The sequence below is a fragment of the Manacus vitellinus genome, unplaced genomic scaffold (genome assembly GCF_001715985.3).
Source record: "Manacus vitellinus isolate BGI_N305 unplaced genomic scaffold, ASM171598v3 scaffold_100_pilon, whole genome shotgun sequence".
Classification (NCBI taxonomy): Eukaryota; Metazoa; Chordata; class Aves; order Passeriformes; family Pipridae; genus Manacus; species Manacus vitellinus.
Window position 1 is genome coordinate 354,555 of NW_021938794.1, and position 14,401 is coordinate 368,955.

General features: G+C 49.9%; 1 protein-coding gene across 2 annotated transcripts in view; it reads right to left on the reverse strand.

Moving 5' to 3' along the window:
* Positions 1-10,918, reverse strand: part of NSF (N-ethylmaleimide sensitive factor, vesicle fusing ATPase) — a 54,523-nt gene extending 43,605 nt beyond the window's left edge. For both annotated transcript variants that reach the window (XM_008929329.3, XM_008929330.3), the window contains exons 1-3: positions 10,823-10,918; positions 4,105-4,204; positions 1,615-1,654 (exon numbers count right to left, since the gene is read on the reverse strand). In XM_008929329.3, coding sequence (XP_008927577.1) covers positions 1,615-1,654; positions 4,105-4,204; positions 10,823-10,905 — 223 coding nt within the window. In that variant the 5' untranslated portion in view covers positions 10,906-10,918. The remainder of the gene's footprint in view (positions 1-1,614; positions 1,655-4,104; positions 4,205-10,822) is intronic.
* Between the last annotated feature and the right edge of the window lie 3,483 nt (positions 10,919-14,401).

The following is a 14,401-nucleotide window of genomic DNA, read 5'->3' on the forward strand; positions in this document are numbered from 1 at the left end:
TTATTCTTCAGTTAAAAAAAAAAACAAATCAAAACAAAACTAGGTAGCAAAAAAATCACAGAATAGCAGAATCATTAAGGTTGGAAAAGACCTCTAAAATCATCAGGTCCAACCATCCACCAGCACCATCACCAAGGTCACCACTAACCCATGTCCTCAAGTGCCACATCCACGGGTTCTCTGAACACCTCCAGGGATAGGGACTCCACCACTGCCCTGAGCAGCCTGTTCCAAGGCTCTGCAGCCCTTTCCATGAAGAAATTTTCCCTAATATCCAATCTAAACCTCCCTTGGCACAACTTGAGGCCATCTCCTTTCATCCTGTCACTTGTTTCCTGGGAGAAGAGGCCAACTCCCACCCGGGTCCACCCTCCTTCTGGTATTTCTATGGAGCACTAAGGTTTGCCCTGTCCTCAGTCTCCTTTCCTCCAGGTTAAAATCCTGGCTTCCAAGCCCGGTGTGTGAGGCATCCAGGGGTGTGGAGAGGCAAAGACCCACTGCAGCCTGTCACTCCAAACACACCAGGCTTCACACCCAAGCACTGATCCATGGACCTGCTGAGACCACAGGGACTGGGAAAACAAAGGGCCAGGAGCCAGCTTCCCTGACAGCACTCCCAGCCCCCACTGCACTGCTCAGGCTCAGTCCTCCTCACCGTGTGACACAGGATGCTCTGCCCACAACCCCGGGGAGGGAATTCCCTGGAATCACTGTAACCAACTCCAGTGGCCTAATGAACTGTTTGCTCCACCTCAGAGACCACGAGCCAGCCAAGCACCAGAGCAGGTTTCATCAGAGCCAGGGAAAGGAGGAGTTGCCTCCCCAGGAGCACAGAGGTGACTCCTGGGGGTCCAAAGAACAGACATGATCCATTACCTTCACCTGCTGCTGCAAAGAACACAGAGACCCTTCTGGAACAAGGGGCTGACAGGAGTCTGCTCAATATTCCAGCAGCTACAGACAGATTGAACAGCTGCACCTGACAGTGATCCACTTGTTCCCAAAGCAGAGGGAACAGACAGTTCCCAAAGCAGGGTGAGAGCACGAATGAGGGAAAGACAGAACGAACTGGTCTCCTCCAAACATTGGCCAAGGCTTGGGAGGCTCGACTGAGACTTGATATTGAAACACAAATCTTCCATTTGCACAATGGTATCCCTGTCCCTTCATCAAGACACAGAATATTCTCAGTTATTGGTGCAAACATCAGTGCTGCTCACAAAGCACAGCACCCTAGGGCTGCCTCTGGGCACTCTGGGCACTAAAACCTCCCCAGTCTCAAGATTAAAAGGCAGATGCCAAGAAATTCCCCAAGGACAGGAGCTGTCCTCTGTTAGCTGGTGACCCAGGACATGCTCAGTGTTCACATCTGCATGTGGACACTGCTGTCCCACACAGAGCCCTCTGGAGACACTGCCAAAACACTCCTCCAGGTTTTGGAAACGTTAAATGCAGAAAGCCTGCAGGCAGAAGAGCCCCTCCCTCACTCATGAGGGCCTCACCACCTGAGGAAGGGCTGGGGGTCTGAGATTTCCCAGTTTGGTTTCACTTCAGTATGAAAACATAAATTCAGCTTTTACAAACACGTCACAATCACATTGACAACTGACTTACCATCAATCTCCTGTCCAATGGAGAGTCCAGCCCATTTTCTCTGTGAAAACAAGACAAAAATGTCAGGAAGCCAGTCCTTCCACCCAGAGGCTGCCTCCACACCCAGAGGAGCAGGATCCCCTGAGAACCTTCAGCAGCAGAATGGGATATCCCACAGACAACCAAATTAACACGAAACAAGTCAAACACGGGAGAATCTCTTTAAATAACTCTACCTCTGACTTCAGTGGGTTGTTCTGTCCAACCTTCTTCCTCTTCCTGGTCTCCTCATTATCCTTAGCAGAGAATTCTGGTGCTGGACAGGGCTCTTGGCCCTTCTGCTCATTTCCTACCAAAGCTCAGGTGCTGAGTACACCACAGGCACCAGAAGAGCTCTTCCACACTCTGTGAGCATTTTAAAAGCTTACACATGTACAGCAGCTGCAGGGAATTGCTGCAATGTGCTTTCAGGTACAATATTACCTAAACCAAGAGAACTGGTAAGAGTGAAACTGTTCGAACTCTTTATGTCCCTCCAAATACCTGTAGATAGATTTGTGCCACACAGAACCTCAGGAGAAGTAAGAAATGGTTCAATAATTATGTGACACAACAATTCTTTACAATTCCAACAGTTCTGGCTTCACAGTTGCAAAAATGGTACTTTTGCAGTGGTTGCTGTGCATTCACAGCCCACATCCCAGGCTGTGCTGTGTTCAGGGTCTCTCAGGCACCAAACAGAGGCTCCAGTCACAGACACATGTAATCATCACACATAGCTCTGGTGAGATCACATTAGAAATGTTGTACCTTATGATCGTTCATATTTGCCTTTTCACCTGGAAGGAACAAGTCTGGGAGAAGGAATACAATGACCTTGCTTACAAAATGAACATTTCCTCCTTCACACTCTCTCCAATATCCTCAGAATATTGGGGAGGGACCCCCAAGAACCATCCAGTCCAGCCCCTGGCCCTGCACAGACACCCCAACAATCCCTCCCTGTCCCTCACAGCATTGTCCAAACTCTCCTGGATCTCTGGCAGCCTTGGGGCCGTGCCCACTGCCCTGGGGAGCCTGGGCAGTGCCAACCACCCTCTGGGGAAGATTAGTCAGGACCTCCTCTGTGGCAAGAGACACAGCTCAGCTCCTGTGTTCATTTGGGTTGTTTCTGCTACAAGTTTGTCATCACTGCACAGCTCTTCATCTTTTAGGCTCTCAGTACACAACATTTGTCATGGCTTTTGGTGTTGAGAGTCAAAATTATCACAAACGTGGTCAAGAATGAACGTACAACAGACAGATGTTCTGCAGGCTGCAGAGCCTGTGCCCAGACATCCCATCCATGAACACATACAGCAAATGCACGTTTGGTGTCACCCTGGCTGCAGCCATCCATGGCTTTGGGAAATACTGGAAACCAAAACCCAGCATGAGGAAGACTCCAGTGAGCAGGGGCTGAAGCACCTCTGCTATGGAGACAAGCTGAGGGAATGGGGGCTGTTCAAACTGGAGAAGAGAAGGTTCTGGAAAGATCTCATTGAGGCCTTTCAGTACTTAAAGGGGGCTTAAAAAAAGATGTGGATAGACTTTTTAGCAGGGCCTGTAGCAATAGGAAAAGGGGAAATGGTTTTAAATTCAAAGGGGGTGGATTCAGACATTTTATAGGGTGAAGGGGTAAAACTGTGGTACAGAAAGGTGGCAGATACCCCATCCCTGGAAACGTTCTGGTCAGGCTGGACAGGGCACCCTGGTCTAGTGGAAGGTGTCCCTGCACACTGCAGGGAGTTTGGACCAAACAGACTTTGAAGATCCCTTCCAGCCCAAACTGCTCCATGATCCCCTGAAATAAAGCACTGCCATAGCCACTCCTCCAAGGTGAGCCCCAGGCTTCACCCCTCGGCACAGGAGCTTTCCTGGCTGGGCAACAACAACTGGAACCTACAAAAACCAACCCTAGACTTGAGGTTCGTTTTTCTATTTAGAAGTTAATTGTATTAATTATTTATTCTAACCATCATTTAACATCTGATAGTGACTTAACTAAGGAGGAGGAGATCAGGGTTTTTGCTTTTTTTTTTTATTTTATGCATATTCATCTAAAAATACCAACAATGACTGGATGTAGTCAATAAGACTTCTGGCAGGTCTTAAAAAGAGAAAAACAGAGTAAAGAAACCCCTTAAATTCAAGGGAAAACAGGGAACAATAAAAATTCACAAGGAAGGGCAGACACTGCTGTCTTCTTTTTCAAATAGTTTGTTTCTGGTGGGTTTTTAAAAGGTTAAATTGCACCTTTTCCAGTATCTGCATCTCACCATGTGCTAAAAACAGACCAAAGAAATACAACCATGGTCGCTCCAGTTGTAGTAAAAGTCTGCTTGAACTTCTGCTGTCAGAGATCAAATGTGCAGGAATCACATTGACTCCAATCAGAACCTATGTTCAATCCTGATCCCAAAAGAGATTTTGCTTATTCCATAGCAAAGCAGGAAGTCAAACCACCCCTACCTGGGGCAGGCTGAAGGCAATGCTGCCAGGGACCACTGAGTGGTGGGTTCTCAGCGTGAAGATGTACTTGTGGTTGGGAGAGGTCTTCACAACAACATGTCTGGAAGAGAGGACAGTATTTTACTTTGATATATGCACCAGAAGATTTTGCATTGCTCAGAGCTGTGAGAATTCAAAAGGAACATCCAGTTTCTGGTGCTGTAAAGAAAAAACAAAAGCATTAGAGCCACAGCACGACACAGTGAGACAGGAGTCCAGCACCTTCACTGCATAATGGGATCTCAAAGCCCAACTGCAAGACATTGTACCCATCATTACTATTTACATCCCCCCAGCAACCCTTTCCTTCAGCAACTGCTCTGTACCAGTGTGAGGGAACCAAACTATAACCACAAACACCAAGGCTGCTACAGCTAAAAATCAACACTGGTTTCACACCTCAGGCATTAACACCAAAGCACCAACATTTTAACCCAGTACAAGCACTATCCCCAGCTGTGATTCCAACCAGAAACAGATGCAAAGCCCATACAGGGGTCTCAGTATATTGTTTAGAGAAGTCTGATCGTAGAAAAAAAATGGAAGGAGTTTCTGTACAAAAAGCAAAATCACACAGACCCTGAGGCTGTTCCTCCTGATAACCAACTGATCGTGAACCCAGAGAGCGTCCGAGTGCTGGAAAACCAGCATTGGAGTGGCTGGAAAGTGGCCCAGCTGGAAAGGACCTGGGGGTGCTGCTCAACAGCAGCTGAACGTGAGCCCAAGCTGTGCCCAGGCGGGCAAGAAGGCCAATGGTCCCTGGCCTGGATTAGAAACAGTGTGGCCACAGGAGCAGGGCACTGATTGTCCCCCTGTGCTGGCACTGCTGAGGTCACACCTTGAGTGTGGCCAGTTCTGGGCCCCTCACAGCAAGGAGGACATGGAGGGGCTGGAGCGTGTCCAGGGAAGGGAACGGAGCTGGGGAAGGGGCTGGAGCAGCAGGAGCAGCTGAGGGAGCTGGGGGGGCTCAGCCTGGAGAAAAGGAGGCTCAGGGGGGACATTCTGGCTCTGCAACCCCCTGACAGGAGGGGGGAGCCGGGGGGGGTCAGGCTCTGCTCCCAGGGAACAAGGGACAGGAGGAGAGGGAACGGCCTCCAGCTGTGCCAGGGGAGGGTCAGGTTGGACATGAGGAGGAATTTCTTCATGGAAAGAGTGGTCAGGCACTGGAAGGGGCTGCCCAGGGAGTGGTGGAGTTTTTGGTTTTTTTTATTTTATGCATAAAATGTTATGCATCCCTGGAGGTGTCCAAGGAAGGACTGGATGTGGCACTCAGTGCTCTGGGCTGAGGGACAAGGTGGGGATCAGCCACAGGTTGGGCTGGATGCTCTTGGAGGTCTTTTCCAACCTCAGTGATTCTGTCATTCTGTGGTTCTATCCAAAGATCAGGAACACTGTTACAAAAGCAGCAGTGCCAGCAGTCAGGAGCAGCCCCAGCAGCAGCAGTGGCGTGTGCCTGTCTGTCACACTCACCATTTAAGCTGTCAGCAACAAAGATACTCCAAAGCTGCTTATGGCTCTCCTCAGACTCTGCCTGATAGCTCTTATCATGTGATAGGCAGCCTGCCTTTGGCAGGAGAGAGCAAATCCAAAGGAAGCTGGGATTTGTGTGCACTGGTGACAGGGGTGATGATGGAATCAGGTTCCACCTCATCCTCTTCTTCCCAGCTGCCTGCACTGGAAGTGCCCTCGGGTTACACGGGCACCAGCTGTATGCACACCTCCCCTTCCCTGCCTCCTCCTCCGACCCCAGGCACAAGTCCAGGAGCCTGTTAGAGGTGGGAAAGTTCCCTGCAAATGTTACTGGGGAGAGCAAGGCATTTACTGGCACTGCACAGCAACCACGGAGGGTGTCTGGGGACTGGGAGACAGCAGATGTCACTCCTGTCTTCAAGCAGGAAGATCCAAGGAATTACAGGCTGGGCAGCCCCACCTCAGTCCCTGGGGAAGTGATGGAGTAACTAATCCTGGGAGCCAAACATATTAAAGCCCTGGGAGTCACTTCCAGCTTGGATTTCGGAATAGTCAGCATGGATTTACAGTGGAAAATCCAGCCTTACCAATAGGGTGAACTGGTGAGCTCTGAGGCTGAAGGGAGAGCTGGAGATGTTCATCCCAACACGAGCAACCTTCCCGCACTGCCCAGCACAGCCACCCTCACAGACACTGCTGGGATACAGCTGTCACTGGGTGTGCAATTCCAGAGGCAGGAGGTCACCGGGGGTGTGCCCACCCCAGGGGTCCACATGTGGCCAAAACTGTTTAACCCCCCCATTCCTGAGCAGCTCAGGGACAGAGCTCCTCAGCCAGACACACCCAGTGGTGCTGCTGGTCAGAGGGACCTCGGCAGGTCCCATCGAGTTCAACAGAGCAAATGGAAGGTCCTCCACCTGAGGGGACAATCCCACGCACCAGTACGGGCTGGGGGACAGCTGGGGGTGAAGAAGACCTGGGACCCCTGGGGACAACGAGGTCAACAGGAGCCAGCAGCACATCCCTGCAGCAAAGGTGGGTACCATCACCCCTGGGGGCATCAGACAGGAACAGGTTGCACTGGCACAGGTTGCCCAGAGAAGCTGTGGCTGCCCCATCCCTGGAAGTGTCCAAGGCCAGGTTGGACAGGGCTTGGAGCAACCTGGGCTAGTGGAAGGTGTCCCTGCCCAGGGTAGAGGGTTGGAACAAAATGATCTTCAAGATCCCTTGTAACCCAACCCATCCTGTGATTCCGTGACTAGGGAGAGCACTGGCAGCAAGGACAGGCAGGTGATCCTTCCCAGCTGGAATGCTGCTCCAAGGACTGCTCATTTTAAACTGAGCAGTGGATAAAACAGAGAACTGTCCAGGAAGCCAGGACCAAAAGCAGGAGGGTTCCAGCACAGCAGGAGTAATCCAAATTAGTACCACCACACTGGGTGTGACGCTGCAGAGTGTGAGAGAAACATGTCCATAGGCAACACACAGGTTCCAGCTCTGGCACTGGGATAGTCCACCACAAAATACACCTGATGAGAACCAACACCCTGCTGGAAGCAGCTCATCAGACAGGATAAGACCCAAGATTAAAGCTTCTTAAGCCTGGGATGGATCCTGAGCACTGCACACAACAGTGACTTCAACATGCAGAGATTCAGTGTCTCTGCAGGAAGAAACAAACTCCATGTGGTGGTTTGGTCCGGGCCTTCCTTGGTGACCAGTTTGTAGCCAAGGAAGGGCCCAGATGTACCCAGTATTCCCTACGATTTTTACATAAGCCAGGCTATAAGAAGAAAGGAGGAGAGGCCTTTGCTCTCTTTCCTTCCAGTGGCCTGGAGGTGCAGGTTCCCTGCTGTTGATCTGCCGGGTTGGGGAGCGAGGCCTGGTCAGGCCTTGCCGGCCCTGGGAGGCGGAGGGTGCCGGCGATCGTTCCGGAGCCAAGGAGAGTGGTGGGATATTTCTTTGCTAACTCTTTTAGTGGATAGATATTGGGCTACTAATCAGGATATACATATATTTTATTTTGGTTTTGTTCCTTTTCCCTTCCCCCTTCCCGTTCCCTTGTGAAATTGTATATATATTTCAGTTGTATATAACTGTAACATAAGTGTAAATATATTTATATATATATTGCTTTAGCTGTCTCTCTCTCGTTTAGGGTTTTCTTGGTTGTTTTTTTTCTCCCTCTTCTCCCTGAGGTTTGAGGTGGGGGGGAGGACAGGACTTCTTGTGGTAAGGTTTGGAGACTTGGCAGGGAGCCAGCTTCAAACCATATCACTCCACCAGGCTGGGCTTCAATTCAAAACAGAAAAATGCAAGAAAATAAGGACACCTGGTAAAAATACTGCAGGGGGAAGGGAATATCAACAAGGATCTGGTACAAATTAAAATTACTGTATTGGAGTATATAATTCACCAACAACATTTCCAGCCACGCAGAAAGACAGCAGAGCCTGAGAGCAGGCAAAGAGATGCCAGGAAGGAAAATAAAAAGAAAAGGAAAAATAGGGGGAAAAAATCAGCTTTCTGAAAGAAAATACTGGGAAAGGTCAAATCCTGACAGATTCTGTGAGAAAAATCTGCAAAAGGCACAGGAACAACCACATGTCTTCTCAAAGACAGCAGGAGCAGGCAGCTTCCACCAGGCTGGAAGCAACCTAAGTATTACAAATGTTCAAAATAAGGCAACAGCAGAAAAACTAAATGCATTTTCCTATATTGATGTTCACCAGGAAGGAGCTCAGAGATATATAGGGGAAATCTCAACCTCATTAAGAGCTTCTGCTCATAAATGAACAAAAGGAACAACGAATGACCAGGGCCAGGCAGGTCCCAGGAGCTCTCCCAGGTGGAACCGCTGCGTTATTCCATGTGTAAAGCCTTGCCTGGAACGGTGAGAACCAAAGTGGGTGATGCCAGCCCTTAGGAAGGACTCCAGGCCAGGCTCAGGCAACTGCTGGTACATTTGCTGGCCAGGCTGAGCCAACCAACAGACATTAACCTGGGTGTGCATCAGTTTTTATGCACACAGGAGGAGGGAGGGGATGGCTCAGGTGTCTGGCAGAGGTGCCAGCAAGCACCTGATCCCTACAGGCAGATATTCCTCTGGTGCATGTCGGGAAACCTACTGCCATTATCCAGCAAGGCTCCTCAAGGGCTCCTCAGACAACTAAACTGGCATGAGATAGAAGGGATGGTGTTCCCATGGAAAAGGCAGGGATAAAAGGCGAGAACAATTAGTCAGTTCTCAACACAAACAAGAAAACTGCCATTGAGCCAACCTGCCCTGACTGTTGTCCCCTCCCTGCCTGGGTGTGCTCAGCACCTGTTTCTCTCTCCAAACTACCCCAGGAGTCTGCAAGGTAAAAGCAGGTCATGGGAACTCAAGACAGTGCAAGTCCCCAAAATCCAGAGCATGGCCTCCCGTGAACTCCTGCAGCACCAAACAGTGACTCATTCCTGCCCAGCTCACAGGGTGTGCAAAATGGAGCACCAAAAGATGGAGAGCAGCATCCTGGGGCTAAAGCAGCTCCAAGGTCAGACTGCACACCCGAGCAGCAATGGGCAGTGTCAGAGCAGAGCCCTGGGTGGGACTGTCCCCAGGGCCACTGTGTGCAGGCAGTGGTGGGCAGGGACATGAGGTACAGCCACTGCAGGGCTGGCTGGGGCTGCTTCCAGGGATCTGCAATGCAGCACTGACTCCAGCCTTCACCAGGAGCTTCCCTGTGCTCTGCAAAGCAATTCACAGCATCTGCTCCCACCAAGCACAGGCTGTGCCCGCGGGAGCTCTCAGTGCTGCAAACGAGCAGCTCTCAGGAGGATGAGCCGGGCCAGAACCACGGCCAGCTGCTCACCCAGCACACCTCGGGTGCTGCTTCCTGCAAACCTCCCCAAGTGCCACGGCAGGGAGCAAAAGGAACACAGTCACTGCTGCAGGTCTGGCAGCTGGGTCCCTCCAGGACACCCAGACTGGAGGAAATTAAGGTTTGTATAATGCATGAGGTACAATGCTCAGTGCAGGTATTTTTGTAACTCAATTACTCTGGAAAAAAATCTACCAGGGGAAAACCACCATTTGAACAGACCAGGACACTTCCCTGTCCAAATACACACTTTCACCTGCTTCTGGCTCTAAAAGTTCTGCTCATTTGGGGTTTCTGGGGTGGTGGGTTTGATCTGTTTTGGCATTTTATACTCAAGTTGGGCTCATGAAATCACACTGCTTTCATGAAATCCTGTTCATGCCTCAAGGGCCAGGACAGGTCCCAGGGCAGCAGAGCTGAGTGACAGCACAGAGAGGCAGGTCCTAAACACATCCCTGCATTCCCAGAGTTCAGCACCACTGTGCCCTCCACCCTCAGCAGAGTTCACCTGGGGCAGGTATTTTATCTGAGTGGATCATTCAGTATCTCCTTTAACATTTTTTCCCATTTTTCAAACCCTCTCCTGCCTTGTGCTGCATGTGATACTCCCCTCCTGCAATTAATTACTCCTGTCTACAACCTACATCCTGAATTCTGGGAGATCTCCCTAAAGCTGCACCAAAGCACAGAAACCAAACCTGTTAATTGGCTGCTTTGAATACAAAACCCTCCTGTGTGGGCTGAGCTGAAAAATTCATCTGTTTTCTGCCTTTCTCACAGAAGTAAAACCCAGAGTCAGGTTCTGTCAGCCACCCCAGAGCTGTAATTAAAGAATCCAACTTGTTGTGCCCACACTCGGGCTGCTTTTCCCTTTTGTCCTGGTGCATGAAAACCCTGAGAACAGGAGGGAGTTCTCCTGACTCTGCTCAGCACTCCCATGTGATGTGACAGTGAAAAAATGCCCCAAGTAACACAAGTAAATGACAAAAATGTTTTTAAAATAGTTCAAATATTCCAACTGTGTAATAGGAAGAACAGCAAAACCAAAATAAACAAGAAAGATCACAAAAAGGCCTGAAGTCCTTCATTAAAACAGTGATCCTGTTAGTTAAGCAGATGCAGTTCCCAAGGAAGAAATGCTTCAGAGAAACAGTCAGAATTATTTTAGCACCTCCCATTCTGAGAAAGAGCCACGTTTAAAGTTTTAGTCTCTAAAGACACAGGAGTTTTGTTAAATAACCTCCTGTATTCACCCTCCCAAATCTGAAATGCCACTCCCCCTCCACCCAAACTTTGACAACAATTCCTTTGGGGTTCAAAGCTGCCAGAGCAGCAGTGACACTTACTGCCCAGACTGGAAGTCCTTCTCGTTCACCACAGCACAGTTGGTCAAGGACAGCTCGTCTGTGGGACATCTTGCTGCTTGCATAGGCTGGGAGAGAGAGACAGGGGAAAAAGTCAAACCAAATTCTGGTTTTCTTGTGCTAAGCCAAGCCTCAAGACTTCTGTCAATCCACAAAGCACAAAACAGGTCTCGTGAGTCCTGGCACACTCAGAGTCCATTGGTACCAACAAGCTCCTCTCCCTCTTCCAGGTTTCTCCCAACACTTCTGTGTCACAGGTACTTCCATCCCAAAGCTCTGCACTGTGGGAGTACCCTGGATTTTCTACCCTACCTATAGAAAATCCTTTAAAATCCCCCAGGAACAGGCCTGCCAGGCAAATGCTGTACCCCTGCCAGTGAACCCTGGTGCTCATGAAGCTTCCCTGGACGCTGCCACGAGGCAGCAGGTACCAGCATTCCCTGGAAGGTGTTTCTTGCCCAGTAACAGGACACTGGGATATTCTGAAAGCTGCTAAGGGGAGCTGGAGCCAGAGCAGCTCCCCCACAGCCCTGGGCAACCCTATAGCACAGTGTGACCTTCCTGCTTCCCTGCCATCACCCAGAACACTGGGATTTGAGCACACCTATTCTGGATGTACACCTTCACACAGAGCAGTGCTGAGGGTCCACAGGAAGGTTTAACCTCAGCCAGCTGCTGTCCAACCCCAGAATCCCTTTATATCACCTCTCAAAAGAAATATCACAGAATATCATGATGCAAATATCTTCAACTTTATAGGAAACATCCCAGATCCATAAAACACAGAAGAAAATTAAGTTAAACAGCCAGTTCCAGCCTATCACTAAAAAAAATTACTGCAACAAATTTGGGGGGGGGTCCTCTTCCTTTCTTTTGTTTTTTAAATTCAAAGGACCAATCCTATTTCAATGGTCTGTTCATTTTTGTCCCTTCCACTATTACTCACAAATCAGCAGCTAAAAACCGAAATCCCAGCACTCCCAGCCCCATCCCCATCATGAGGCAGGATGGATCATACACAGGGAGCTCAGCAGAGGAACCTCAGCCCCATCCTGCACCTCCCTCAGCCCGTCTGCTTCTGCAGCTTATTCCAGAAAACAATGGCTGAGTGATGAAGATTGGGAACAAAATGCCTCCAGAACTGGGGAGAAGGATGGCAAATGCAAGATGTTTCTATCCTTAGCTATGGACTGAATAAATTTAATTTGGGGAAAAGCTAAACTTGCCCACAGGGTGTCATTTTCAGAATTAAAGCACAACGACCTCTACCCGATACAAATTTACAGGCAGTGCAACAGGAACTATTTGACAGTGTCAACCCATTGCCAAAAGCAATCCAGGATGGATTTTTCTCTTAAGACACCCTTAAATCCCAGCACAAGTGCAGGAAACACACAGATCCCAACACACACATGCAGATCATTTCCCAAGGGTTATTGTCCTGCTCTGCCTTCCTCCCCCAGCCCCTCTGGGCCAAGGATCAGAGAAAATCCCTCCAGAGTAGCCTGCAGCCAGTCTGCCCCAGGGCTCCCATCAACTTTTTATGTCACAATGGGATTTGTCTCAAGTCCTTGCTATTTAGAACAGGGCCAATTCATTACTTCTTCTGAATAATGCTCAACTGCCCTTGACGGATGTGACAGCACAAAAGGATTTCATTTTCAGCCCTGAGACAGATTTATCCACCTGAACGTGAAGTGCAATAAGAGACTCAAATGTTCCTCTAATAAAATATACATCAGTGGATTTCTGAGGCCCACAGCCTGCCTGCTGAGCCTCACTGGCTTGAGCACCTCACACAAAATACTCATTTTATCACCTCTCCTCCCATCTGCAGGGAGAGTCTGGTGAAGGACATGCCCGGATAAAACGCATTAGGAGGGATATTTTTAGAGAAAACAGAGCATGGAGGTCCTGGATTAAACCCTTTTACAGCACTAGTCCTCAACTGCATTTTTAATCCTCAGTGACAAACTGCTTCCTACACCAAGCTGCCGCTGTCCAGTAGCATTCCTGTGCTCCCCTGCAGCATTCCTGGGCTCCCCTGCAACATCCCTGGGCTCCCCTGCAGCATCCCTGGGCTCCCCTGCAGAATTCCTGGGCTCCCCTGCAGAATTCCTGGGCTCCCCTGCAACATCCCTGGGCTCCCCTGCAGAATTCCTGTCTGCAGCTGGGAACACTTTGCTTCAGGAAAAGCACAGACCCCACGGGATGCATTTCAAATCCATCAGGCTCTGCAGGAGGATGGATGATGGCAAAGCACCCTTGGGTGTCTGACACGTGGAAGAAGGTGATGCAGCATCAGCACCCATCGTGCCAGCCTTCCCAGGCTCATTCCCCTGCCAGGATTCTGGCAGGAGCCCAGTTCTCCCTGGCAATGACCAGCATTTCAGATGGCAATTCTACTCCCAGCTCTCCAGCTCCTCAAGCTCCAAGACTCTGAAGATCTTCAGCACATTATCAATATTCTGAACAGGTTTGAACATCAGACAGATGCATGAAAGGGGCGTCACTCCCAGGTGTGAGGTTCCACAGAAAGGGACACCTTGAAGAAATCTGGACATGGAAGAGGTGAGGATTAAACTGGAAAGCTCCCAGGCAGGAGGGAGGAACACACTGTTCTGGGGAGATGCAGGGGCTTCCTCTTCCCTGCCCTCCCCAGAAAGCTCAGATCCCACAAAGTGCTGCTCACAAGGGCATGGACAGGGTTGCTCCTGAGGAATTTTTCCTGGCATAAAAGCAGCAGCCCAGGCCTGTAACATATGGCTGGCATACGCCAGTGGGGGCACTGTTAGGAACACTTTAAGCTCTTGCATTTTGGTTCCAGCCTCCCAGGACACCAGCACCAGGACTCCTGGAACCTGCCCCTCTCCACCGTCCAACACCCACTGCCTGCACTCACCTCAGCTCAGGGAATAGAGGCAGCAAGGTATTTCCAGGAAATCTCAAAGTATAGTTACACCAGCTGATTTTGAGCAAGCTGGCAGGTTACTGGTGGCAACTGGGCAAGGCACAGGTCTAACAAAGCAGAGAGCAGCTCCTGCAGGTGACAGCAGATGCCACCTGCTGCAGTCCCCCTCGGGCTGGAGGTGACCCACATACACCCTCACAGGTTGCCATTATATCAGTGTCCACAATAAAGATAAATCAGCTTTAAAGAAGGCAAATTAGGCTTAAATTAGGCAAAAGAATCTTCCCTGCTTCAGGTATTGTGGTTTACAAAAGCAGTGACTCCAAGGACAGAGAAGTGCCAGGGAGGTGCCTGCACACCTGAGGCAGTGCCTTCCTTCGAAAGCACCCCTGCTCCAGCATCAGCACCCACCATCAGCCTCCCAGCACCCACAATAAACCCAGCAGAGGCTGCTCCAACATTTCTCCTGTTTGCCAAGACAAAAACAAGCCCACATGATGCACTGATAAGTCTCACTCTGGGAGACAAAGGTGAAGGACCCCACCTTCGGGGTTGTGACAAAGCAGGAGCATTGCCTCAGCTGCTCCACTGCTGAGCCACTGCTCAGCAGGAAAACCCAGCCTCAGGAGGCTCAGTGACACTGGCATATT